General features: G+C 43.2%; 3 protein-coding genes across 5 annotated transcripts; all 3 read right to left on the reverse strand.

Annotated features, from left to right (window-relative positions):
- Nucleotides 1-181: 181 nt before the first annotated feature.
- siva1 (SIVA1, apoptosis-inducing factor) lies at nucleotides 182-4437 on the reverse strand. Its single transcript, XM_044017385.1, has 4 exons — nucleotides 4238-4437; nucleotides 3769-3960; nucleotides 2092-2245; nucleotides 182-405 (listed from the first exon to the last, which is right to left on the reverse strand). Exons 1-4 carry the CDS (start codon nucleotides 4356-4358, stop codon nucleotides 357-359), a joined length of 516 nt encoding a protein of 171 aa, XP_043873320.1. The 5' UTR covers nucleotides 4359-4437; the 3' UTR covers nucleotides 182-356.
- Nucleotides 4438-4917: 480 nt separating this feature from the next.
- adss1 (adenylosuccinate synthase 1) lies at nucleotides 4918-9213 on the reverse strand. Its single transcript, XM_044017399.1, has 13 exons — nucleotides 8883-9213; nucleotides 7941-8043; nucleotides 7790-7852; nucleotides 7282-7332; nucleotides 7126-7192; nucleotides 6937-7044; nucleotides 6761-6842; nucleotides 6575-6701; nucleotides 6344-6498; nucleotides 5787-5911; nucleotides 5595-5692; nucleotides 5351-5500; nucleotides 4918-5253 (listed from the first exon to the last, which is right to left on the reverse strand). The coding sequence occupies exons 1-13, from the start codon at nucleotides 9075-9077 to the stop codon at nucleotides 5201-5203; spliced, it is 1377 nt and encodes a 458-aa protein (XP_043873334.1). The 5' UTR covers nucleotides 9078-9213; the 3' UTR covers nucleotides 4918-5200.
- A 1303-nt stretch (nucleotides 9214-10516) lies between these two features.
- inf2 (inverted formin 2) lies at nucleotides 10517-26069 on the reverse strand. 3 transcript variants are annotated; one of them, XM_044017396.1, is made up of 23 exons: nucleotides 25891-26069; nucleotides 20950-21358; nucleotides 20080-20195; nucleotides 19532-19691; nucleotides 18409-18442; nucleotides 18077-18218; nucleotides 17644-17776; nucleotides 16906-17472; nucleotides 15381-15526; nucleotides 15221-15282; nucleotides 15029-15131; nucleotides 14855-14940; nucleotides 14667-14767; nucleotides 14532-14602; nucleotides 14323-14430; nucleotides 14172-14242; nucleotides 13959-14079; nucleotides 13702-13866; nucleotides 13464-13566; nucleotides 13219-13371; nucleotides 12126-12938; nucleotides 11760-11813; nucleotides 10936-10968 (listed from the first exon to the last, which is right to left on the reverse strand). In XM_044017396.1, the coding sequence occupies exons 2-22, from the start codon at nucleotides 21341-21343 to the stop codon at nucleotides 11761-11763; spliced, it is 3702 nt and encodes a 1233-aa protein (XP_043873331.1). In that variant the 5' UTR covers nucleotides 21344-21358; nucleotides 25891-26069; the 3' UTR covers nucleotides 10936-10968; nucleotide 11760. The 3 variants fall into 3 exon arrangements, with proteins under 3 accessions (XP_043873332.1, XP_043873331.1, XP_043873333.1); XM_044017397.1 differs by lacking the exon at nucleotides 11760-11813 and having other exon boundaries at nucleotides 10517-10968; XM_044017398.1 differs by lacking the exons at nucleotides 10936-10968; nucleotides 11760-11813; nucleotides 12126-12938; ... (13 more) ...; nucleotides 17644-17776; nucleotides 18077-18218 and having other exon boundaries at nucleotides 18405-18442.
- Nucleotides 26070-26758: the final 689 nt, after the last annotated feature.

Consider the following 26758-nt stretch of genomic DNA (forward strand, 5'->3'; position numbering starts at 1 on the left):
GCATAATAGTGTTATTCATTCACAGAAATCACAGTTTGTGTTAGAGTGAATGAGACGTCTTAAAAGGACGTGATGGTTGAAGTGTGCTGCCATCTGCTGATGTGTCCAAACCATGATCAACTTTTTTAAAATCATTCAAAAATAAAAGCATTTTCGTACGACACTTAAACACGGTCAAGAGTGGTCATAAAAAAATTAATTCAAGTTTATTTCAGCTACTTTTGAAAGACAATACATATATACACACAAGAAAACATGAAGGAAAAAAAAAGTATAAAATGTAGTGAGTAATAATTCATATACAATTATGTTCAAGTGTCAACTGACCCCGCCCCCCTCCTTTGGTGCCTTTTCTTTTATGTCGAGCAACTGCAGCACAGCACTTCATCATATTGTCCACTGTAACTGTGGTAAAAAGACAATAAAACACAATCAGGTCACTTTTACCATCAAACAAAGACTTGATACTGTTTTAGTTTCCTACTTGAGGGTAACGTGTAGGAATTAGCGACATCTAGTGGTTAGATTTCACAGGTGCAACCATCTGAACGACCCTCCTATCGCCCAATAAGCACGTAGGTGGACCAATGATGGCCTTCAGGTAATGGAAAAAATGTAACCTTCTGCATTATCGTAATTACGACGCTTTTTTAATTAAAGCATCTTTGTTACCAGAGAGGAGAGGGTAGGAAAAACACCTCTGGCCTCTTTTTGGACATGGAGACAAAAATAACTCCAAAGGTTACTTTAAATATGTTTTATACGGTTCAAATTTAACACAAAAGCTTGTCTTTTTTTTCCTCCTTTAAGAAATAAAAATCGAGAGTCGACAAAAAAAAAAGAGTCTCTTCTGTGTTTTATCTAAATAAGTGTCACCTGTCAAATGTGAGACGATACAAGGGCCTTTTTTTTTTTTAAACTGGTTGCATTACCCACATGCTTAGAACTGTGGGTAATTCCACCTCAAGCAAAGTCTGCAAAATGCGAACTTATGAAAAGTTGCCATAAAGTGCTCAAAATGGCCACTAGAGGGCCCCCTCACACACTCGATCATGTCACAGTGGGACAGGCCTGAGTCCTCATTGACCTACTGTCAATGAGGACACACACCGAGTATGTGAGGGTGGAGACTGGGACAGGGCCTTGGTTTTTGTTTGCTTTGTCCATTACGAGCTACTGTAGAAACACTGTCGATAAGTTTGTGGGAATTAAACAAAAACAGAATTCTGAATGTGATATTGAATTTCTTTAGATGGAACCTACATACTGGACCTTTAAAATAGAAAATAAAAACCAGTTAATTGCAGTTTTAAAACTTCTTAAGGAGCAAAAAACAGACACTTGTTGAAGAGTGAAACAGTGCATAAACATAGATATATATACTATGTATATTCCATATTTAAAAAAAAAAAGCATAATTTACACACCACCTGAAGGCATGAAAGATGTGCGACTCATCAACAGATATATTCTTTCTGCTGCCATCGCCTTTTTCATTATTTTACCGTTCAGTAAATTCACTTTTGGAACTCTATTTTCAAAATTCACAGCACACTTCAAAGCCAAAGCTCATAAAGAACTGACGAGGTTCAGGGTTGAGCGGCGTCACAGTGTCACTGATGCATATGAAAGTGTAGAACACTTCAACAGCTTTAATTACAAGTCACTTTCCAAATTTTACACCAAGCACGATATGACGGATTGTCAAAATACAACGTGGCTTAAGCGTAAGACTGTGGTTCACGGGAAAGAGAACAGACGAAAAGCAGCTTGTGTTGTTTTAACACATGTAGTTATTTTCCAGCTGACATCCAATTAACCTCAGCATGAACTGTCTGTCAGTTTAGAGGCATCTAATGACAGTTCCCAACTGTGATGTTGAAGGAAAAAAAAAACAAACACTGCAGCAAAAGGAAAAATTCACCCAATGTTTAAAAAAACAAAACAAAAAAGGACAATATTCTCCTGCCTGGATTAGGCTGGACACTATCTAGTGTCTTCAAAAACATAGTTACTTGCTCATTTTAAATTATTTTTAAAGAAACACGTAAGACTTCCTTTTCACAGCCGTGTTTTTGATTTTAAACTTACTCTATGATGGTGCAGACAGAGCAGCAGAGGCTGGAGCAGCTGGAACACTGTCGGGTGCAGGAGGAACACGCGGGCCGGTCGCACTGGGAGCACGTCGTCCTGGAAGCCGGGCTCTTCTGACACACACAGCAGCCTGCAGGAGCCGCTGGTGCACCTAAACACAACACAACACAACACACACTCAGCTGAAAGAGCTGGCCATCCTGATCTGTGACTACACCGACATCTGCTGGTGAAAAATATGAACTGAACCTATGCTTTCAGATCAAAAAGTTTCATTATTTGTAATCTGAGAAATTCAGTCAGTTTCTAAAAAAAGTTTTCTGATTTTTCAGCTTCTTAATTGTGAATATTTTCTGGTTTCTTCACTCTATAACAAAGAAATAATTCAAAACTGAATCATTTGAGAACATCATCTTTTCCAGGTTTGAGAAACACTGATCAACATTTTATGGACCCAACATTTACTCGGTTAATCGAGGAAATAATCGGCAGATTAATCGATTCTGAAAACAATCACTAGTTGCAGCTCTAGTGTGCACATGGCAGTCCTCAGAATTAATTATCCATTTGTGCTAATTGACAGTAAAGTTTTGTAAGAGACCATTATTGATGTATCAGAGTGACACTGTTTATTTATTTTTGATCACCATTAGCTATAAATCATGGGATAAAAAAAGAAATTGACAATGTAAGCAGCTCAAATAATGACGACTAATCTGTTTGAGTGTTTCTTTTTTCAATTTCTCAGTCTTAAATGTGAATATTTTCTGGTTTCTTTGCTCCTTGTGACAAAGAACTGCATAATTTTGGTTTGTTGACGAACCAAATAACATAATTTTCAGGTTTGGTAAACACCAATCAGTGTTTTCTGACAACAGGAACTTGATTCATTCATCGAGAAAATAGCTGACAGCTAACTCCGATACTTCACACTCCACTGAGGACTGCACACCTCACTTTTCTTTCATTTACGGTCATTTAAAATTAAAAGCGTTACTAGGAGTGTGTGCAGCTACTCCAACACATACGAGAGGGGGGGAATAACTTAATATTGAACCAAGATCGATCAATTCACTGGGATGTTTTCTCCGCTCTCCCATGTGTAAATCCTGCTTTATTCTGATTTATTTCAGTTTCAGTGACTGCATTTTGGCCTTTCATAGACGATAAACATCCCATCAAGGCCTCAATGAGATCTAGTTGTGTGTTTCTGCAGGAAAAAGGACACACTTGAGTCCAGGCCTGCAACTCACAATGATTTTCATAATTGATTAATCTGATGATTATGTCCTTGAATCAAGTAATCGTTTGGTCCATAAAATGTTAGAAAAAGTTGATCAGTGTTTCTCAAACCAAGAGGTTGATGTTCTCAAATTTCTTTGTTTTGTTCAAACTAACAAACACTATTCCGTTTCAATGGTTTTTTTGTTACATGGAGCAAAGAAACCAGAAATTCACATTTAAGAAGTTGAAAAATCTGAAAACGTGTTTTAAGTCCTTTTAGGACTCCCCCCAATTAGGGCGACAGCTTGTCCCCAAGTACAGAGAAAGAGAAGAATGTAGTTGTTGTAGTCGTCTCTCAAGTTCCCAAAGATGACAGCGGTATTAACTTCTATTTCCATGGGGTCATTCATGGTTGCCCTTTTATATTTTGGACTGTAGTCACGTTCTCACCTGGAGCAGCGTTTGTTTTCGTCAGTCTCCCATCATGTCCAATCAGTGTCTGTCCTCTGAGCAGGTTCTGTCTGCTCGCAGGTGTTCCTGCCGAGGGTCCACTTGTCTGCGGCTCTGCACATTTCTCCTCCGCGGTCCAGAGTTTATCCATCACAGATTTGGCCCCGTTAAAGAGCAGGTTCTTCGTCTTATCTGTGGATAAACAAAAGTGGTGTGAAAACACACGTGACGTCACTCAGGAACACATAAATAACATTGAGGGGAGTTCAGGGACACGGTAGACAATGTTTACTGATCAATAACAGGTGCAACAAACGAAAGAACAGTGATTTTACTCGTCTCGTTGTTTGAGGGAAATAAACTTATACTAACCTTTAACCAATACAACAATATCAGGCACGTTTTAAGAGATTATTCAACAAGTGGAGCGCGTGACGCAGCCAACACACGCAAGCTAGCGAGCACTCACCGTAGATTTCCTGTCTGTATTTGTTCCCAAACACGCTGAAATTGTTCAATTCCTGTTGCCCGATGTGTATTTTGTATTGTGAGGAGAAGGTTTCCGGAAAAGGACACGTTCTTTTCGGCATTTTAGCAGCTTCGCGGCAAGTCAACCTACAAACTTCTCACTTAATGTCGCGGGGAAAAAACGTGAAGGAGGCCAATCAGACGCGTTCTTTATGGTCACGTGAAAGCTCAGAGCCAATCAAAACAACCGCTGTTACTGTCACGTGATAATTGCGCCCCGCACTAAACTTCGCCCACCTTGTGCTGCGTTCAGGGACTGTGGGTATTTTCTGTTATTTCATTTTATTTATTTATTTTGTCCACGTTAAATCAGTAGATGTGCATGAAGTATGTTCTCATGAACTGTTGTTATTATTTAAAGTAGTTTTAATACAATAAACACATGTATCAACTCATATTTGCAAAAAGATCTCCAGAAGTTATAATAGTCAAATAGCCAAATATGGGATGAGAACGCACAATGAAGACAGATATTTAAAATAGTGACATTAGTGAGTTTATAAAATGTTTTGCTTGATGACTGTCTGTGATTTTATAAGTGGCCATGTTTTAATAAGGGCATTTTAACCCAGTATTTATGTTCCTGCCCACACTATGAAAAATAATCTACAGAGAGTTGCATCATGAATCTATTGTTGTTTATTTGAAAACGTTTGTGCTGGTGCTACAGACTGACAGTTGTAGTATAACTACATCAACTCGTAATAATAATAATAATAATAATAATAGTGGGAACAAGAATGTTTGGCAGCGGCGGCAACAACAACAAAACAAACATAGCCAACACTGCTCAAAGGCTAAATAACATGTTTTTGTTTATTAACTCATATGAAGATGATCCTTTTAGGTGATGAAGCGATGTCTTTGCCTGTGCTTCCATCGAGGGAAGGTGGCGGTTTTTCCTTTAGAACATCTGGATCATGGATTCTCTGGACTTTCCAACACCAACCCACTTGACTAAAGATGGAGAAAAAACAGAGAGGAGAGATCAGTTGACAGTTATTATTAAGGCTTTTGGACCTAAAGGTCAGATGTTTTTGTGTGTCAAACTCACTGGGAACTCCGATGTGGTTCTCAATGAAGCGTATGTAGTTTTGTGCCTTGACTGGGAGGTCGTTCCACTTCCTGGCTGCAGATGTGTCAGTCTTCCAGCCGGGGAAGGTCTCATACTCGACCTCTACTTTGTGCAAAACATCCATGTTGGCTGTGATGAAAAGAAAACAATCATGACCATTCATAAATCAACACTGGCACTTCATATTATTATTATTATTATTATTATACGTCTGTTAGATTACCTGGAAAATGGGGAATTCTCTTTCCATTGAGTTTATAGGCGACTCCCACTTTAATTTCATCCAGCACATCCAGAATGTCGAGTTTTGTCAAAGCAATGCTGCGGGTGAACATCACAACATGTGTTAATGTGCTTCACGGAGTTTCACAAATAAACACAAAATACCCTGTGATGAAGCGCTCCAGCCACTCACGCTGTGAAGCCGTTAATCATGTGCGCGTATCTGACAATGACGAGGTCCAACCATCCGCAACGCCGCTTCCTCCCCGTGGTCACACCCACTTCATGACCCCTTGTCTGCAGCAGCTCTCCTACTGCCTGCAGTAAACCAGAAAAAGAAAAAGTATCATTCATAACTTCAATATCAAATCGTTTTCAAATCCCACATGAGCCTAAAATATATAAGAGTACAATAAAACATGGCATGAGCTGGGAGAGAAAGTTTTAACATCTTGACCTATGTCTTTGACCAGTAATCTTACCCCTGCACACACAGTAAATATATCCCGAACCCAGACTCTGACCCTAAATTTATCCCTGTGAACATGTGACCTGCGTAAGAGGTAAAATGTGGTTGAGCCTGTCTCTCACAAAATTTGACAGCTGCACTCGGTCCGCAAACAAGAATCCCTGCTGCCTGTGTGTCAGCCCCTCGACCACAAACACGTACCAGTGAATTACAGAACAGGCCACGTGTCTCCGCCCGTGGTCACAAGTCATTTTACCAAACGAAAGTCAAGAGACGCTTACGTTGAGTTGTTCTGTGGGGAATGCACCAATTCCCACCCTGGTGGTGTAGGCCTTTGCCACGCCGTACACGTCGCCGATATTCAGCGGCGGGATGCCGAGACCAGTGCATACGCCACCCACGGTGCAGTTTGATGATGTCACAAAGGGATAGGTGCCTAAAGGTTAAGAAAAGAATTCAATAAACGTGATATTAAATCTAGCGAAATCCAAGAATAAGGAATAAAAACCTACCAAAGTCAATGTCTAGCAGAGCAGCGTTGGCCCCTTCAACCAGAATTTTCTTCGGAGGTCCGTGAAGAGCTTCGTACATGTAGTAGACGCCGTCTCTCACCATTGGCCGCAATCTCTCAGCGTATTCCTGCAGGAGACGTCAAAGATTAGAGATTATATCCTGCACGCGTGCTGTGAAATGTCTACCTTGAGTTTTTTCAGTTGGTCCTCAACGTCAACTGTCAGGGCTGGATACATGGACTGATACTGGTGGACAAGGTTCTTGAACCTGAAAAAAATAGAAAAACAAAAGGAAAATCACGACTGTGCGTGTGCGGGAAAGTGTTGTAACTATGTTTTCCTACATCTTCCATCTTCTCTACCTGGTGGAGAAGTCCTTGAAGTCACCCAGGAGGTCACATACACGTAGACCAGTGCGAGAAGCTTTGCTAGAATAAGCCGGTCCAATGCCCTTCTTGGTTGTTCCAATGCTGTCGTAGTAAAACAAAAAGGAGAATTTTAATATTTGTAAAAATACAGTTGTGTAAAAAAAAGCAGAACAGAACCCTTACTTCTTTCCATCTTGTGCCTGTCTCTCAGTTTCCTGTAAGCCATCGACAACCTGGTGGAAGTCAAAGACTGTGGGAGGGGAGGGGAGGGGAGGGGAGACAGTAAATAAATAACACAACTTTCACACACTTAAAAAAAATGACATCAACTCCACGTACCGATGTGAGCTCTGTCTGAGACGATCAGCCTCTTATCCCAGCCTTTAAGACCTGGTCAGACGATGGAAATCACATCCGTGTGAGACCACGCGACTGTCAGTTAACGTTAGTGCATGTGTGAAAGGTCCAGTGTGGATGAATGAGTGACATCTCAACTATCTTTCACATATAACCTAATGGCCTGGGCGATTACAGCGGCTGAAATGGTGAATTTCTGGCTGAACAGAGAGAAATTGAGCTTGTTCACGCTTGGGTCTAATGTTAACACGGGATTAAATGGGTTTACTGGGGTATGATGGTAAGACGACAACAGAGGACTCACTCCTTCCCCGTTCCCAGGGAACCACGGTAGCCTTCACATGAAAGAAAAGACTTCATTCCTCTTTAATAGCTCGGTAAATTTCTGCTGCCAAACCTCATCCAATCTGTGCTGATTGCAACGCCAATAAACCCTGTCAAATAATCTCAAACACAATGGACCTTTCAGCGAAAGTGTCTCTTGACATACCTTTCTTGTCATTTTTATCACCTTCCTCAAACAGGCCGGGTAGATGTATGACTACTCCGTTGCCTACGGGAAGCGAAGGAAGAGTCGACCGTTAAGATAAACACATGTTCTCTCTGTAAATGCTGCAGATTGGAAGAGGTTTACCAATTACCAATGAGTGATATGCTTTTGGTGTTGATGATTCCACTCGGGAGGAGGTGGAAGTCGTACTCCTTGCCGTCCACCACCACCGTGTGTCCTGCGTTGTTGCCGCCCTGCAAGTCAGAGGAGCAGGGGAACAAATAGGCCGTGACGATTCCACTGTTTTGAAAACACACTGTCATCATAGACATGACGGGAGACGCCCGACGGGCATTGATGAACTTATTTTGCAACAGTTCTGTCCAAGGCAAATGGAGGCCCACATGGCAACTGAGACACATGCACATGCCGGGTCTTATTTTTGTGAGACGGTGCTAAGCCAGCTTCTTCTCAACACACTGAGCTTTTAACAGACTTGGCCGCTGTTTCTGGGTTCTCCCGTCTGTTCCCCCCCTGGCTAAGACCTGGCCTTCTCACATATCAAGCCACCATGAGAATGTGACCTCTCTCCAGCCCCCCCGGCAGGGTGGGGCTCTGCTGGCTCTCCAGAACACTGGCTGCTGCTGGTGCTGTCAGTGGAGTGAGTACAACACTTGGCTCACTGAGAGTGATCTATGATTTCTGAACCAGTGGATAAAACCTGACCTGTTTTGTTGTTGTTGATTTGTGTGTTTATTAACTGAGTGCATCACAAGTTCTGTTATCTCTCTGCTTTGTGGTGCGAGGCTGTGATGAACTGATTCAGGTCTACGTGTTGCATAGAATAATAAAAGAATCATGTCATGTGGCAGTGACAGTTCACCCCGCGCGTGCACACGCAACACGACTATTGTTGTGGTCAGGAATCACACCCACACTTTTGTTTTCAAGTGTTCCTGAAGTCATAGCACAGGAGTTTCCACTGTGTTGCACCTGTTGCGCGCAAACGTGCCCACAGACTTTCCATCCCAGAATAATAACGAAAAACAACCATTTATGCATTCAACGACATGCTCCCCGACATGATGTTTACCTGACACCTGCAGACAACGTCCGCCTCAGTCGCCAACAAGTCAACGACCTTGCCTTTGCCCTCGTCTCCCCACTGCGCACCGAGCACCACCGTCGCTTTGTTCCCCACGTCATTGCGCGGCCGCTTCTGTGCCTGTCCACCCGTGGCGGGCTGACTAGTGTTTTTGTGGTCTTTCGCCGACCAGGTGTGCGACATGATGTCTCTGCTCTGTCCGTCCCGGGAAGACTACGCCGTGTGGACTGGTGCTGCCGCTGCTGCTGGTGCCGCTGGTGGTGGCATTGCCATATCTGTACGCTCATAGGCGGTGATGTCAGAGGCACACGCGCAGGAGTGTGGCTGCGCTCGCGGACCAGTCAAAGTCCGAGGCTGCGGGAGAGAAACAGGGGCAGTCACTGGGATGGACACTGGACACCGATAGAGGGTTACAATAAAGCATGTTGTGGCTGTGAATATAATTATTCAATAATAATTCAATAATCCTCACACAACACGTAGAGTAGCTGCAGCGTACACGCGACGTGAAACGCAAACGTCCACAGTTATCGACCGATGCCAGTTTTTCTATGGCCGATATCAGGTGAAAAATATATATATTTGTTTTTCTCTCCATCTTGTAAAATGTGACATTTTGCTAATAATAAATGTAATAATAGTAATAATAATAATAATAATAATAAATAAACACAATTGCTTCACTTAAAGCTGCAGTACGTAACTTTTGTTGATATTATTATGTGGCTCTTAAATGTGCCACATTTTCTTCACATTTCTTTGCTCCACGTAACAAAGAAATCATTAAAACTGAATCATTTTGTTTTCACAAACACTGAATAACTGATTAGTCGCTAGTCACTTGTTTCTGTCGCATGTAAAACAAAGTCATGGCAGTTTCATGTAGCCGTGCTGTGATGACTCCGCCCACGTTGAGGAGGTACTATATTGTAATGGAAACACAACCAAACCGCATACTCTCACTCTCTCTCTGGCATTTTGTGTCCCAACTGCTGCACACTCAGTGTAAATATATGAAACGAGTAATCAAAAAAGTCAACTCTGCCATATAAACATTTACATAAACTTTGAGGGAACTTAATCAAAGTACAAAAATATGTAAACATATTGAATAAATAGTCAAAATTCACTCTTCTTCTATTTATCATGTGCAGACTGTACCTAGTTAGTAGTTAGGCCCTTTGCCCCTGTCGGAACGTAGGCCACTGATGATATTCCTCCAATGGACTCGTCTCTGGGCCTCCTCTCTTAGGTCGTGCCAGTTGTTGCTTATTATACTCCTCATCTGCACTTCTGTGTTCCTTCTCCAGCTGTTTTTAGGCCATCCTCTCTTTCGTCTGCCCTGTGGATTCCAGGTAAGGGCCTGGTGGTGTGTAAATGCTGGATAGCGGCTTCCTAAATGTGCACCCTATCCAGAACCATTTCCTCTTGAGGATCTGGCTTCCAACATTGAAGCAACACATGTTCCTGCGAGTTTGTGCCACCTGATTGTTTGTTAGTGTTTTTGTTTACTGCACAGTGACCTTGGGTTTCATGAAAGGCCGCGGAGTGGGAGTGAAATATTTTTTTTTGGATCTGTGATGCCGCACTATCTTCGCTCACAACTTGGTACAAACACACAATTGAACAATCATTTTTATTAAAATATACTAAACATTAAAAGATACAATCCATTATATGATGTTAGAGACTTGAATCCTATATGCAAAGCAATAAATATATTTTCCCTATGCTATTTTGCTTCAAAGTGTAAAGAGAGTAAATGATCTCGCGCCAAAAGGCGCTGGAAAAGGCTAACGGAAAATTTGATGCATTATTACAACAACTATACAAAACATACAAAGAATATTCATACTTTTTGAACATTTACATAAAGTGACAAATGTTGACATCAACGCTGGGAGGAACCCCAGGTACAGAAGTTCTCTTCTGCATCCTCTTGAGGGCAAGTCAATATACAGTATAATATGTAGTCTCACAGACTAATATATATATATATATATACTGTAGTCCTTCTTCCAGTTCATAACTTATAATTTTCTTTTGCCTCTCGATCTCCGTTTCCTGGAGTCACCTGTGGGAAACAAAGGCTAAAGTGAATGCATGGAATAAAAGGTACTTTTAATATGCCATCATTAAAAACTGCATAAAACTGCTCTTATGGCAGAGGCATTTATTCATGATTGTTTGGCATGCAGATATGACTATTTAAATGTTTTTTTTTTTTAATGTATTAACAGCACATGTAGCATCTCTCATTACAGTCATGTAAACAAAGCACGCTTTACAGGAAGCACATGTGCGTGCGTGTGTGTGTGTGTGTCTGTGTGTGTTGTTAGAGGATAAAATAAACAACACAAATAAACAAAACAGTCCCAGTTGCTTATTTAGGGAATGGACAGGGAAATATGGAAGGAAAAAAGACACCAAAAGTGAAAGCTGTCATGAAACAACTCAGTCCACGATGACTTCACGAGACGCCACACACTGCAAGGCTGCTTGAGGTCAGAACACTGATGTTAGCTCACGGATAAAAGAAGATTAATCATATATATATATAGATTAAAAATAGTTTCCCCCGCCCCCCCCCAGGTTTCATGGACATTAGAATCACCTCAAGACATGTGCATTGGCTCAAATACGGTTCGGGGTTTTTTGTTTTTTTTGGGTTTGATAACCACTGCGTTAGAAAAGCGTTAAAGAGAGAGTGAGAGTTAAAAGCCGGACAACACAGACAAATGAAGTCTAGATTCCAGTTAGATCGACAAATGGCGTGTTATTTGTGACAGAGTCGGCGGTGGTTCGAGGTTTTTCGGCAGGATGGTGGTCCTGCTTACTGCTCGCCATCCCATCGATTTGACCTACCTCACTGCAAAACACAGCCCTTTTTATGTTTAGTGTGTCCTTTCCCACTGTTACCTTGTGTGTCAGAGAGTCAAAACGGAGAACAGAGCATTCAAACACACGGACCAGAGACTTCAAAATCCATTCAGTATTTTTCAAACATCTGCAAAATCAGGCTCTAGACACTGCGCTCGCACTCTTTAATAAAAAGGCATGTAATTATGTACGTCTAAAATAGCCCATGCATAATAATAATTATAATGATAATAATAATAAAAAACACAAAAAAATGCAATAAAAACAAAACAAATATAGATTCCCCTTTAAGAGAAGTCAAGAGACTAGCATTCCAAGCATGAGGTTTATTTAGGTGAACTGATCGATTACCTTGTTTATTCTTCTTTTTGTTTCTTTTAAAGAAACTGTGCGATGTTTTGACGTCGGCCTGCGAGGGCTGAGGCACCACTTCAGACACCGGCGGCCCGTCGTGTTCTTCCAGTCCATCTGGGACGTCGCACACTTCGTTGCCCTCGCTCAGTGTGATCACATTACTCTTAGGGCGCGAGTGCTTGAGACTCGTCGCCTCTTCTTGGCTGTACATTCTGGTAATAATGGACTCCCGCTCTTCTCCATTGTCCCCTTTCTCTACAGTCTCGGTCAAATGGCTTAGTTTATTACTCGTCTCATGTCCTTTTTTATTGCTTTCACTACTCTGAGCAACGTCTGTATTTGGTAAAGGACCGCCCTCGACGGTGATGTGAGGTGGCGGCTCGTGCACCGGTGTCTCGGGCAGCAGGCTGGCGGTGGCGTCCAGCAGGTCGGAGTCTGAGAGAGAGGATGGGCTGAGGACGCTGGTTTCAACGGAATCGGAGGAAAAGCCATTTGCGGTGGAATCCCCTTCAACCTGAGGCAGAGGTCGTGGCGCCGCAGGCTCCTCCGGGCGTTGTCCCGTCTGCAGCGACGCAGGTCGCTCTGGGTGTGCCTGGCTCGTGAGGGTTGGCTCTTCTGGGAGTGTGTTGGGAGGAGCAGCTGGACTGTCGGACACGGAACTCTGCGGCACCGTTGGAACCTCTTCTGGTGAACTGATGAAACCGTTCATTTCGCCCGCGCTGACCTGGTGACCCTCTGTCTGAGGCGTGGTGAGAGTGGAGCTGGTGGCTGATCCTGCGGCTTCTCCTTCTGCAGGCTTGACACTTGATCCTGCGCGGGGAGAAGGCAGACATGAAGACAATTACTGTTCCAAATGGGATGATATTTTTAGAGCGAGCAGCAATGCTTGACATGAAAAACAGCTTATAAACAGAGGCTAAGAAAAAAAAGCAGCAAAGCGATTGGGCAAGCTTAGCGAGATTTAGGTGGCTTTAACATGCAAAGAAAACGGCCTCAATAAAAGCAGCAGGGCTGTGCTGTGGCTCGCAGTTATGTGTCTCAGGAGCGGAGCTGGGAGCTGCAGATGAGGGCCACAGTCTCTTGTCCTTACCAGGTGGGCAGGTATCCCTACGCATTTCACTAGAAGGGAGGCTTTCCGAATCGCACCTTGGCCTGGTCTTTCTTAGGCTGAACCCTTTCCTGATATCTGCCAGCAGGTGGTCAATGATGCAGCCGTCGTCCTGTGGCACAAAGCCTTTCTTGACTGGTGGAAGAAAGGACAAGAAACACGCGCCAATCATCATGATGAGAGCGTTGTAGTGCAGCGAGAGAAAGACAAGGTGTTCGCCCACTTACTTATTTTTCCATTCTCTCCCTTCTGTCTCTTGGACTCTTCCTCTGCCAGCTGCTTCTTTCTCTTCTCAGCCTTGGCTGCCAGCTCCCTCCTGGTTTTGTTGTCCTGTGATCATGAGACACAGAGCGTCACTCGCTGCCAAGTACAAACTGTACAAACAGAAACATTAACATTTCCATCCAACGAGAACGCCACCGCCGCACAAAGTCACAGACGTCCGACAAAGCATCCTGCCCTGACCTTCAGTGCTTTGATGAAAAGCTCCCGGAAAGTCCTTAAGGTTCCAAAGAGTTCCTCGAGCGACAGCTGACTCGCATCCTCACACAAGTAGACCGCCAGCTCACTCCTCTTCTTGTCAATCTCGGCGAACCTTTCGCTGAATGCTCGATACGCCTTCATATTATCCTGGCACAGAGGGAGGGAGAGCGTTCAGGACGTCAACTCAGCTGCCCCAAAACATTACAAAGCAATGCACAAAGCAGAAACTAGAATCCTACTTCAAGGATTTCGGCATACTGCTCCTTGACCTCTTCAACCGAGTTGGAGACCTTCTTGGCCGTGTCGCTCAGTCGTTTGAGTAAGGTACTTGCTTCAGACTGCAGGGATTCCAGATTAACTCTGGGGACAAAGTGTGCACATTTATTATAATGCGTCGGCTACAGACCACAAATGCCATGAGCTGGAGAGGATGCAAAAATATTTTCCTGTACCCTGCTGCTTTTTCACAGATCTCCATATCGTCTGGCAGCGCCAACAGCTCCGGGTGGTTCGCCTCTGCTTCCTTTGGAAAACAACCCACACAATAGGGTAACTATCAGGTTAATGATTCAAAGTATTGGCAGCTGCCAAGCGGAACAGTACCTCCAGGATGTGATGAAGCAGCGTAATGCGGCTCTTGTTGGCCCTGGTCTCTGTGAGTTTGAGCAGAGAGCTGATCTTGAACCCCTCTGCATTCCCCGTGTGACTTCCCTGCAAGTAGAACGAGGATTAAACATTTCTTTCCAGACGTCAGTTTGAGCAAAACACAAATGAAAGGGGGGGAAAAAAAGAAGAAAAAGAGGCATAATTACATAATTGAGAAAATTCCCGACGTCAAGGATGAGCCTGCAGAAACTGGGTACGAGCGTGCTCAACCTAAGAGCTGAGAAACATCTGGTTAGTTTTTTACTGCAGATTTAGTCGCTGAGGATCTTTGCTTTACTCACACTGGCAGGCCTCCTCCACCAGCTTGACTTTTGGCTTGAGTATGTCCAGCACTGACGACGTCTCCTCGCACAACAGCATGCATTCAATCCTCAGCTGATAACTGCAAGGGAGCAAAAGGATCTACTGAGCCTAGAAGTATGCATCATAAACTCTGCGCGATCACGACAAACAAACAACAGCGCGTTACCACGGCACGTCGAGCAACGTGGTGTAGAAGCGGTCGACGTTAGCAAGCTTGCTTCTTTCTCCTTGGAAGGACTTCAAATTATCGATCTACATTTAAAAACAAAACAAAAAAACAAGACACACGATCTTTTTTTTTTAAAAGTGTAGATCATTTTTCATACGAACACAGACCGACCTCGTGCTTCTCTGGCAGAAGCTTCAGGAGTTGTTTCAACACCTCCACATCAAACCGAGTCCTGTCCCCTTTCTGAATCATGGCTGCAAAGTCCTCATTCGTACTGGACGGTGAAAAACAAAACATTAAAACGTGGAATCGCGACACTGTACTAAATAATCAAAACATAAATATAAAAGTGCAAAATCTCACCATTTGAACTGCTTTAGAAATATGTTCAGGTTCAAGTTTTTCTTTGGATCAATGAATGTGATCTATTGACAAAAGAGGGTACGTTTGGTGAAACGGCTTTGAAAAATCAGGTGTTTTTGCTCCTGAAGGAGCCGTGGTGTCGAGTGGTGACCAAGCGCACCTCTTTAGGCTCCTTCTTGACAGGAGCAGCTGCCCCCTTGTCTTTGTGCTCGGTCACCGGGAGACAGAACAGCTGCTCGATGCTGCTGTAGTCCGGCTCGCGAGGAGGAGGCTCTTTCTGAACCGAGGCCCACATGGAGGGACCATCTGTGTGGAGGAAGACGGGTTACCTGTCGCTAGCTCATGCGTCCGTTTCTATCGACATAACTCATTTAAAACACGCTGCAATAAATAACAACAATTCATGACACATTGGACTGGTTTAGCTTTCAGATGGAGAGTTACACTGCAATAACTCAAAATCCTGCCAAGTATACTTTTCTAACTTCTAGTCAAAATATCATCATCATCATCATCATCACACTTAATATAAGACAAAATCACCTAAAGAGTAAGATTTAAGTGAGATTAAAAAAGGAGCTTGTTTTTAGAAGGTGCATATTGAATATCTTGTTAAGTGGAACGGTCTTGAAAGAGTCACTGCTGTAACATGGAGGATTTTTAACTATTGAAAAAAAAAAAAGACTTAACGGGTAGATTAGTGTCAATACTGCGGTGGTACAACAAATTAATTGATTTTTGGTACATTTAACTCACATGTGTCAAACTGGTGGCCCGGGGGCCACATGTGGCCCTCCAATCAATTACATGCGCCCCCCGGCCGGCCCATCACTGTGCGAGGTGATGGAATAGAGACAGAATATGACTAAATGTATTTACCGGCAATATTTTTATAATAGTAATAAGACATTCGGTTTTAATCATTGCTTTATTGTTATTATTATTATTATTATTATTATTATTATCATCATTATTACTACACTCAACATGAAATTACATATATTTAAGCTGTTTTAATCACAATTATCCTCGTCATTATTTGCAAAATTTTAATTTAATTCTTTTTAAATTTAATTCTTAATTTTTGTAAATATATTTTTATTGTGAATAATTTTATATCAAAACAAGCACTTTTATTTTACAATTCTGTCTAATATCATAATGAATATCTGCCCACCGGCTACTAAATAGTTGTTTTTTTCCACTTTTTTTCCTCAATGTCGGCCCCCGCTTGACCAGACTAGATGCTCATTGGCCCCCAGGTAATTTAAGTTCGATACCCCTGATTTAACAGATTTTTGCAAATGTACAGTGAAACTGCAGCAGGTCAGTGGACGTTCTGTTATTATTATTATCATAATAATAACAACAACAACAACAATTTATCAGGAATAAAAACTCACTGAGATTAATAATCTATTTTGCAAGTGTCCTGGCTGAGGCAAGCAGCAGTAAATAAGGGTTAGGATAAAAATAACAACCATTGTTGTGCACGAGCGTGTATATAAAATCACAAGTTATTGAATAGAATCAATAAAGTGCATTAGACCAAACATCTACAGCCATATGTTTCTGCCTCTAATCCCTGAAGAGGACAGATTTAAGTTCATGCCAATGTAGTCACGTGTGACTTTAAATTACAAACTTATATTCAAAAGAGCAGTTGTTTTTTTTTATCCACTCACCAGTGACGGCTCGGAGTTTCTGCCAGTTGAGCTTTTTCATCCTGAGAGTGGGACATCGGTTTGTTTTCGCAGGTGCAGTGCAGCCCAGGAACTGGCTACTCTGAGCCACTATCATGCCCGGGGGAGGAGGAGGTGGAGGTGGCATGCCGGGTAAAGGAGGCGGCGGTGGTGGTCCTCCCATCCCTGGTAGCGCCGGTGGAGGAGGTGGAGGAGGAGGTATGCCTGGTCCAAAGGGCAGTGGCATGCCAGGTAAGGGAGGAGGTGGTGGAGGTCCACCAAACCCTCCAGGTAGAGGTGGCGGCGGCGGCGGCGGTGGTGGTGGTGGCGGGGGCGGACACCTGTTAGATGGTAGAGGTGGTGGAGGAGGAGGTGGTGGTGGTGGTGGGACACAGAGTGGCTTCTGAGGGGACGCTGCGGTGCATGTGTCTGGCTGCCTTTTATCCAGATCAGTTTGCACCGCCTTATCCAGTCTGACGGGTCGTCCGTCCACTTCATGACAAACTTCACGGCTCTTGTCTTTGGAGAAGAGCAGCCGCTGCATGATCCTCTCACACGACTCCATTTGAGCTGCAGCACAGATCAAAAACACAAAACCAACCCGCATGAAACAGCTTATAGGACATCGCTGTGGTCGGTTGTCTGAGATAAATCCTCCCCACTTTACACATTAAGAACTTAGCTTCTCTTCCTCTAGAATCGATCTATGGTAAAAGTAATGCTGCATCAGTGGTGACTCACAGTCCTGGGCCAGCAGGAAGGCTCTGTTGGTAATGGCCTCCAGAGCCAGCCAGATATCGGAGCGACTGGGACCCAGCACCAACAGTGTCTGCAGGATGGACAGCAGCTGTAGAGAGGCCGGCGAGCTGCTTACCTGAATACACACAGATGCTTATGGACAAATCCAGAAGTTACAGTTACAAGAAAAAAGGAAGAAAACTGTTTTTTATCCCTGCAAAGGAGATTATGTTTTCTCTAGTTTCTATATAGGGACAATCTCATTTCCAATCCGATCCAATCCAACTTTATTTATAAACCACTTTATAAAACACCAACAGCTGAAACAAAGTGCTGTACATCAGAGATAAATTAAACAAATAAAACATAAAAAAAATGCGCGACCTGAGTTCCAAAGCAGATAAGTGATAAAGTCAGCTGCACAGCCGGCTCTCACCTTGCTGAAGAGTGTCGTAAAGACCTCCAGGTGATTGCTCATGTCTATGCCGCCGTACACCCGCAGCAGCTCCTCCTCATCTTCAGCCATTGCCTCTTCAAATGCTTCACATTGAATCATCAAGTCTTCATCCTCCTGCTCCCTGTGCACCACACATCACATCACGTTTAAATCAATAAAAATCTCAAAGGGTCTTTGCTAAAATGACTGTAATTATTGAGAGGCAGACATTTTCTTCTTAAAAGCACCAGTGATTATGGACTTCTTAAATACAATATTTAATTCACTGTGTAAAGGACATCAACATTTGAACAACCGAAGGGAGGCCTCACCTTAACTTTGGCAGAATGTCAAGTAACTGAAGTCCTGCAAGACAACGACAAACACAGCTCTGAGTATCTCCAAAAACGGATCACACGTCTCTTTCCTGTGTCAAATATCACTTTTTTTCCACAGGTGAGTAATCACAGAGGAGGAGTGGCCAATCAGATGTCTGATTGGTCCAAGGTGGACCAATCAGCATTTTAGTGCACGTGAGGTGGTCTGTGTTTGTTTAGGAATCTATCAGGAGTGCCCACACTTCCACACAGATTGGTAGTTCAGCGGTTAACACCTGTAGCCCACAGGGAAGAGATCCTGATTTCAAGTCCAGGTTCAGGCTGATTTTTTTTTTTTTCTTCTAAAATCTAGCGACAGCACTGCTACAACAAACCCTGCCGCTGTATTTCAGTCCAGTGACTGTGGAAAAAGAAGTCAGAGCAGTTTCATGCAGCCGTGCAGTGACGACTCCGCCCACGTTGAGTAGGTACTATTTTGTAGTGGAAACGAGCTGCGACCATAGGTGTAAAAGGGGCTATAGAGGAAGAGATTTTGAATGAATGTTTACTGAGAGGACAAAGGGAGCACAAGAAAGGTGATCTCTTGGTCCGACAGTTAAGATGAAGATTAGATTAGAGAAGGGAACTGCCAATTGTGTGGAAAAAAAATCCGACAGTGTCTGAAACACAGGAAAATCCGACATGAGAGGAGAACGTCGCGTGACACGTTCTTCTGCACGACACATTTTAAAGCGCTGCGTGACAGAATCAGGGAATATTCTGCTAGAGAAAGCAGATGGACGCCTAGAGAGTTGTTTGCAATGGCATATCACTAATCAGTGTGATTTAATCAGTGTTAACAGCATTCTCTCTAAAACTGAAGGGTTGAATAGCCACTGATGATGTCTTCTACACTTTGTTTAGTTCTCCGGCAAATTATTAAATTAAGTGAATGAGGTCATTAGTCCTATTCTTAGACAGACCCAGTAGTTTGTAAGAAGTAGAGCTCCTGATGACTGCCTGCTTTCCCTCCTGCATTCACTTACAGCACAGTGGGGTCAGTGTCTATAATCGTGTGATTCCAGGCTAATGACCGACGACTGTGAAGCCGAGCAGCTGAATAAAAGGGGGAACCCACCGACAAACTCCTTTCTCATCTTATCTCTCTGCCTGAGGTCGTCCGATCCAAAAATGAGGGCGTTGATGACACTGAGGAGCGTGACCATGTAGGGGACGTTGTCCGTCGAATGCAGCTCGTTCATGATCACGCTGAAGCGATACTGCTGCGTCTTCACGCCCTGTGGGGGAAACAAAAAACAAAAAATCAGGGACAGCGTTAGGAACACAATGAGTGTGACTGTGAATCATTTGTTTCTACACATAAAACCGCCAGTAGAGGGCACTCTATTCTTCAAAAATATATGAGGTAAATCCACACAGCAACTTCTGTTTTTAAAGTAATTGCCAAATAATTTGATATTCTGACACTATGGAGGAGGAACTATGATCCCAACAGGACTGAAAACTCTGGTTTGTAAGTTGATAAATGCCCTTCTTTAGTAAAAGCTTTTATGAGATGACACGGGCAGGAGAGGAATGCCAAAGACAGCACTGCGCTGGACTTAAGCCAAAGGTTGAATGATAAAATGACAAAATGACTCTTCTTTTGCAGAGTCACCCACTCGCCTTATAATGGTCCAGGGCATCCAGAGCCAGCCGATGTCCGTCTGCTGAGAACATGCTCAGGGCTGCGAGGAGCTCAAACACCTGCTTCTTCACCATGGTGTTGGAAGTATCCAAGGCTGTGGGGCACCATGAACACGCATCATTAAAGTCCCGCATGCTCATACTCGTGTAAACTCTCTTGCTCTCTCGGGAAGCATTTTGCTCCTTCTCTGCTGCTCTCTGGGCCCAGACGAGATGTTTTTGAGTAACTCATCTTGAACTTTGCTCTCTGGGACGTGGTGTTTTAGATAAAACACGCTACATTTTTAAGGACGTGCCGAAACAACCCTAAATGAGTCATCTCTCTCTCTCTCTCTATGAAAGGGTGAGCACATTGAGAAGTCACAGAGAACAATGACACAAAAATGACCAATTAAATATCATGCATTTTCTGGTAAATGAATTATTTGCAAATTACTATTTATTTTCTGAAGTGTCTGGGCCACACTTTTCCCAAGCAATACTGTTCCTCTAACCCAGGATGAATTTGTTAACATTTCACACTAATTACAGTGTGAAATACTATATTTTACACTTCCAGATGCCTGTAACTAAATGTTTGTGCCTTCATAGAGCCACTGTGATCTGTCAGGTTGTGATGCACATATGTGAATGGTAAATTTAGACATAATATTGTTGAAATTGCACTTATTTTTCCCTCAAGAAACGTCAAAAAAGATACTTCACTGAATGTAGAACAAGGGAGTTCTTGTTGTATGTGGCCCCTGAACTAAAATGAGTTTGACACACCTGTGTCTAACCTCTAAATCAGATAAAGATTACATGATGAAATAATGTGACAGTGTTTTTCCTGACGCAAAGGTAGCCGACCTTGTGAGAGCTTCCGAATGTATCCCTCATTGTCTATAATGAAGTGAATCCCGGCAGAGGAGTTCATAACTGCCCGGACGCAGCTGACGCAAGTGAGCTGCAGCAGGGCGTCTGCAATGCGAGAGCATCCTCTCCCCGAGAGGCGATCCAGGGCCTCGAGGAGCAGATCCAGCCCACTCAGCTCCAGGAACTGGACCATCCATGTCTGGTCACTGCCTTCCAGGCGACGCCTCAGCCCCGAGTAGTTGACCACAGTGGGAACTTGCAGCAGTCTGATGCACAACTCTGGGTCGGCACTTTCCAGATTGGCCTCCTGCGGGGTGTCAGAGTCCTGCGAGGAGCCCAGGCGATCCCTGACTGCCGCCCACTTCTTTTTCCCAGACTTTCCCGACATGATGGTGGGTTAGGACTGCGAGGAAAAGAGGGAAAGAATGTTAGTGGTGAAGCTGAAAACAGACATTTTCCAGGCACCAGTCATCCACAAAAAAATGATGCCTAAATTGGACAGCAGATGGTGCCTTTTTTCACCCACATCTGCGGATTATTGTCCAGTATACAGCGTCGACATTGCTATCCAGACCACAGGAAGCAGGCCAAAACAAGACCTTATCAGAAAGGAAAACAGAATGGGGAATGATGGCGCTGCAGTTAGTGGATAATGGGATGTCAGCAGTCATCAACAGCGCTGTAAAACATTCCAACTAAATCCTGCTTGAAAGACAAGTGAATGACTGTCATCGGCAGCACAAAGCCAGACTCAGTGTAGCATGGACAGAGTGCATCACAATTTAAATCCACTTTACAGGTCATTACTAGGATGTCACCACTGGACAAAGTGCACATTCACAAGGCCCACGTGTGACACACAGCAGGCACGGACGCTTTCCCGATCACAACAGCATATGTTACACTCAATGGATGCACGCGCTGATCCCAACAAGTGCCCTTTGCTGGTGAATCCCCAGAGTGCAGCACTCTCCTGTACCGACCTGTCTAATGCCAGATGTTGTAAAAAACATCCACTGCCTTGTTACCAACAAGTGCAAGCATATTCACGCACTGTGGTATTCACGCACTAGTGTAGATATGGGCAACTCCAGTTATCTATTATCTATCGACAACTCTTTTTCCTCTATTACTATTATATACTATCTATACTATTTATTTTCTGAAGCGTCTGCTCCACACTTTTCCCAAGCACTACTATTCCTCTAACCCAGGGGTGTCAAACATATGGCCTGCAGGGACAGAACCAGCCCACCAGAGGGTCCAATGCAGCCTGCAGGATGAATTTGTTAAAAATTTCCCAGTGATCAGAATCTAATCATAGTGTGAAATACCATATTTTTCACTTCCAGATCCACTGGGATCTGTCAGGTCGTGATGCACATGTGTGAATGGTAAATTTAGGCATAATATTGTTAAAATTAAACTTGCTTTTCCTCAAGAAATATCAAAAAGATATTTCATTGAATGTAAAACAAGGAGAAAGTTCTTGTTAGGTTATTATATTATTATTTTACTGGTCTGGTCTATAAAAGGTTCTGAGTGTAGATATGGGCAACTCCAGGAAGTCCAGTTTCCTACATCTACACTACTTTTTCCTGTATGCCGTATGTTGGGTGGGTCGCACGTTAAATGTGAGTGTCACAGTGTGAGTGGTTTGCCTGTCTCTTGCTGAATGTGATGACTTCATACTTGGCAAAGATAAGATATACACGAGGCATTGAGTGATGAATACACGGCAAACACAATGTTTTGATTAAAAAGGTCATTCAGAAAGACGCCGACTGGACGGAATCTAAACATTTATCGCATTCTGCGTGGTGCACGGCCCCGTTTGGGTATAGTGCATCTTCGCTGCTTCACGTATAGGTTCTACATGTCGTTCTACAGCTTGGTAAACAAAAAAAGAAAAGAAAACATTACAACCTGTAATTCAAAGAGAACAGTGGTGATGATTTGTGGAAAAACCTGACGAATTGGGTTTCTATTCAGTCTGAGTAGACTAAAGGGTAAAATGACACTTTTCTGCTTCCACAGATTCTGGTGGTGTTTGTCAGCTGTGACGGCCACATTTAATCCTGCTCCCTGTATGAGTGTGTTACCGTGGCAGCAAGCAGGCAGACAATGGTGATGTTTTTTTTACAATAGGCTTTTCAAAGGGCTATATTCAGAGAAAGGATGGGATGCTCCCTGCCCCCTTTCGGTCTAGAGTAAGAGTTATGCTCGACAGTGATTCAAACACTTTCTGATGTGGGAGCACATTGTGCTGCCATTGTCAGTGCAAGCAGGGGTGAAACGCTGCAAGTCGGCGCTTGTGATCTTGAGAAATCTCACAATGATTAACAGTTATAGAACTATCGGGATGAAAATGCACTGTGAATTCGACTTCCTGTGAAGAAATAGACTAATGACTAAGACACTTGTGGGAGTGTGCATTCAATTTTCCGAGGGAAGGAAAAGGATTTCCTGGGAAAGGAAACTTGGCCTAAGAGAAGCATGCAGTTGTGGCAGCTCATGTTCCTCTTTTGAAATGTTCATAAAGGTATGGTCTTCATGTCGAGGGGTAACTGCGTTCACGGTTAAAAATCTGCGCACATAGACTTGTGTAACAATGTCAAAGATCGACTTTAGAGTGAAAAGATTTGCTATTTCTTTTGTTCCCTCCTTTAATGAAAGCAAACTTTCACCGGTGCACAAGGTCTGCCAGAGCTCCCACATGCACTGCTAATAACAGGCTGATTCACCGCACACAGGACAAGCCTACTCATCTGTCCTTTGGCTGAGCCTCCCACACAACTGCCCACTCCTACTGTGTACAGCGTCAACACTTATGAGCAAGCAGAAACATCGCCACTGATTTACTTCCTCTCGAAGCATATGCACAGGGAAATTGATTTGATTTTTTTCCCTCTACAAATCCACTTTCAGCAAAGCCGAGATGAGATGATAAAATAAGGAAATCGGGTCAGGGCGGCGTACGGTGAAAAAGTGGTCACAATGAATTGATTGTGGTGAATTACCATTACAGTGGTAATCTCCGTGGGGAAAATCATTAATGTTTCAAAGTGCCCTAAGGGGGAGTCTGCATCTTCCTAGTTATTCCAGGAATCTTCTGATTGATAATAATTAGCGGTGGTAATCACAGGCTACCTCACGATACGATGCAATACATGGTCCACCATACCAATAATATCCCGATACAACGATTCTGTGATCGTCAAATGTGTGATATAACATAATGCAAGACAATCCTATAGCGATACATCGCGGTATCTGTCTAAACTGAAGAAGACAAAGCATCTGTGAAAGGTTAAAAGTGCAGGATTTCTCTATTTATTCACAACATAGAGAACAAAGTGCATAAAGTCTATTGCCGTGTTTCCACTGGCTCGGCTCGCCTCGGCATGGCACAGTTAAGTTGTGTTTCCACTAGCATAGTACCTGTTAGGTAAGCTATCCCTAATGAAAAACACTTAAACACACTGGCTATTTTGGCAGTTCTGGCCCACAGCCTCTGCAAATAACATATTCTAAATCTCAGAAAACCAAACTTTCTTTTGTTTTTCAGCAATAATACACATGTGGGAGTCATAGCAGGTCTCACTGCCGTCTTGTAGACCTTCCCTTTCAATTTTGCTGCTGTCCTTCTGTCACACATGACCACTGACAATCCATCCTGTCGTTGAACCAGAATCAGTGAACGATTAAATAACATCAAGCCTACATCTGTATGTTTTGTCTCGTATTTGTATTTTGTAACGGAACTGAAAAATGAATTTCAGTGAAGACTGACAATAAAGTTGCATCGTATCTTGCCCGCTCACTCCACCCTGTCTGCCCTCTCGGCTTCACCTCTTGTGTGCACTGTCCACTGCTTTGAATGGTTGACCCGAAGTATTTTAACTCATCCACTTTTTCTACCACCTGTCATTCACACAAAGGTATTCTGTCTCGCTCCTGCTGACTTCCATTCCTCTTGTCTCCTGTGCAGACCTCCACCTCTCCAGGCTCGCTTGCTCAAGTGCCTCTTACTCTCATTAAAGATTACAATATCATCTGCAAACAACATAATCCGCGGAGACGCCTGCCTGACCTCATCTGTCGACCTTTCCATCGCCATTGCAAACAAGAAGGAGCTCAGAGCTGATCCCTGATGTAATTCTACCATCAGACACTAAAACTCATTTACATCCTGCACCACCTTCACATACTTATCTGCCACTCCCGACTTCTCCATACAATACCCTGACCATACACTGCTTAGCCTGAGTAATAACCTAATACGGTATTTGCAGAATAAATATAATAAAGAACATCTGCTACTCATTTTACCACCCTCCAACATTCCCCTCCATTGCTGTGTAAGGGAGTGACCACAGTACAGTGTCTGCAAAGTCTACAAACACATTTTTGGAATGTATTAGTTTTGGTTTACTCCCACAATCTGTAAGGATGTCTTCACTTATAAGACATAAGTTCTGTTCCAGCTGCACGTTGACGTTGAAGCAGAGGTGACGCTCCATATGGTCCCAGGCAGCACAGACTTCATAAAAACTGCAACTCTGCAGTTCAAGTGGTTTTTGCAGCACCGTTTCCCCCACCCCCACCCCCCCTACCCTCACCACAGTCGAGTTACTCCCTTGTTTCTGTCCAGAGCTTGTGTATCTCCACGATGGATCGACAACACCGTGACAGTGGGGAACTGTTATCAGGCTGCTTAATAAGACATATGCCCACCGTGATGAAACAGGACGAGACACTAGCGGAGCAATACCGCGACTTATTAGAGCTGCGGTTGTCCCCCACCGCCCCGTTCACATAACCGAAAAAGACACGTAATGACAACACTGATAACCACGTTACTACATGTCAACTATGAATAAATGCACTGTCGCACCGTTATAGATTATCAAGACACTGAGTGTGATGCCTCACCTGGTTTTAGTCCATAAATGTGCACGCGTCCACTGGTGTCCTTCAGGTGGACCGACACTCTGCAGTCATCTACACTCAACCTGCCGACAGACGACACATGTGGCAGATCACAGGTCTGTCAATGATGCAGGCTTTCTTTCATTTGCTATGGCCCCACAGCTTTCCCACTCACTTGTGAGGAGACGGACAGCGTCAACGTAGCGTTACTGAGCTAGCAACATCCGGTGAAACGTTTCAGAATAAAACACAAGCTTTTATGGCTCAAGTTCGGTTCTCAAACTGAACGCTGCCAAAACAAATAGTATTCAGTAATTGTCGTCGCAAATTAAATTTAGAAAAATAAGACTACATTCAACTGGTGTATCGAATTTGCAAGATATGAGGACTCAGCTTACTAGCTAAGAGAAAACCCTCCCAGTAATAAAGCTAACACTCCTGAAAATAAATGACAGTCAATGCAGCATTAAAAACACAACAATAGTCATAAAAACACAACTATAATCACAAAAACACAACAGAAACACAGAGTAAAAGCTTCATGAATTGCTCAACAGAAGCTAGCTAACACTGCCCCAAACAAGTTAGCTTTCGAATTGCTAAATTAGCTTAATAAATTAGCTAAATTAGCATTAAAATCGCACTTACCTTATCTTGTGGGAACAAGAGATTAAGAATATGTTTCTCCCCTCTCTCTGACAGTTGTGGGGTTCCATCAGACAGTTAAATTGTCATAAATTGTGACATCAATTGTTAAACTAATATTTAAATATAATAAAACTAACAAAACCTTGACCATAGTATAAGTAAGGGGCATCAGTAGGTATCAAAAAACATTATATTTATGTGATTAAACGTATCGCAAGTATTA

Source organism: Solea senegalensis, unplaced genomic scaffold (assembly GCF_019176455.1).
Source record: "Solea senegalensis isolate Sse05_10M unplaced genomic scaffold, IFAPA_SoseM_1 scf7180000015355, whole genome shotgun sequence".
Taxonomy (NCBI): domain Eukaryota; kingdom Metazoa; phylum Chordata; class Actinopteri; order Pleuronectiformes; family Soleidae; genus Solea; species Solea senegalensis.

Coding starts and splice junctions, on each gene's coding strand:
- siva1 (XM_044017385.1), bottom strand. CDS start 4,358: ATGCCGAAAAGAACGTGTCCTTTTCCGGAAACCTTCTCCTCACAATAC. Junction 3,961..4,237: donor ATACAGACAGGAAATCTACG/GTGAGTGCTCGC, acceptor GTTTATCCACAG/ATAAGACGAAGAACCTGCTC. Junction 2,246..3,768: donor GAAAACAAACGCTGCTCCAG/GTGAGAACGTGA, acceptor TGTTGTGTTTAG/GTGCACCAGCGGCTCCTGCA.
- adss1 (XM_044017399.1), bottom strand. CDS start 9,077: ATGTCGCACACCTGGTCGGCGAAAGACCACAAAAACACTAGTCAGCCC. Junction 6,843..6,936: donor TTCAAGGACTTCTCCACCAG/GTAGAGAAGATG, acceptor TATTTTTTTCAG/GTTCAAGAACCTTGTCCACC. Junction 6,499..6,574: donor TCTGCTAGACATTGACTTTG/GTAGGTTTTTAT, acceptor CTTAACCTTTAG/GCACCTATCCCTTTGTGACA.
- inf2 (XM_044017396.1), bottom strand. CDS start 21,343: ATGTCGGGAAAGTCTGGGAAAAAGAAGTGGGCGGCAGTCAGGGATCGC. Junction 14,941..15,028: donor TTCTGCCAGAGAAGCACGAG/GTCGGTCTGTGT, acceptor TTTTAAATGTAG/ATCGATAATTTGAAGTCCTT. Junction 14,431..14,531: donor TCGGGAATTTTCTCAATTAT/GTAATTATGCCT, acceptor TTCTACTTGCAG/GGAAGTCACACGGGGAATGC.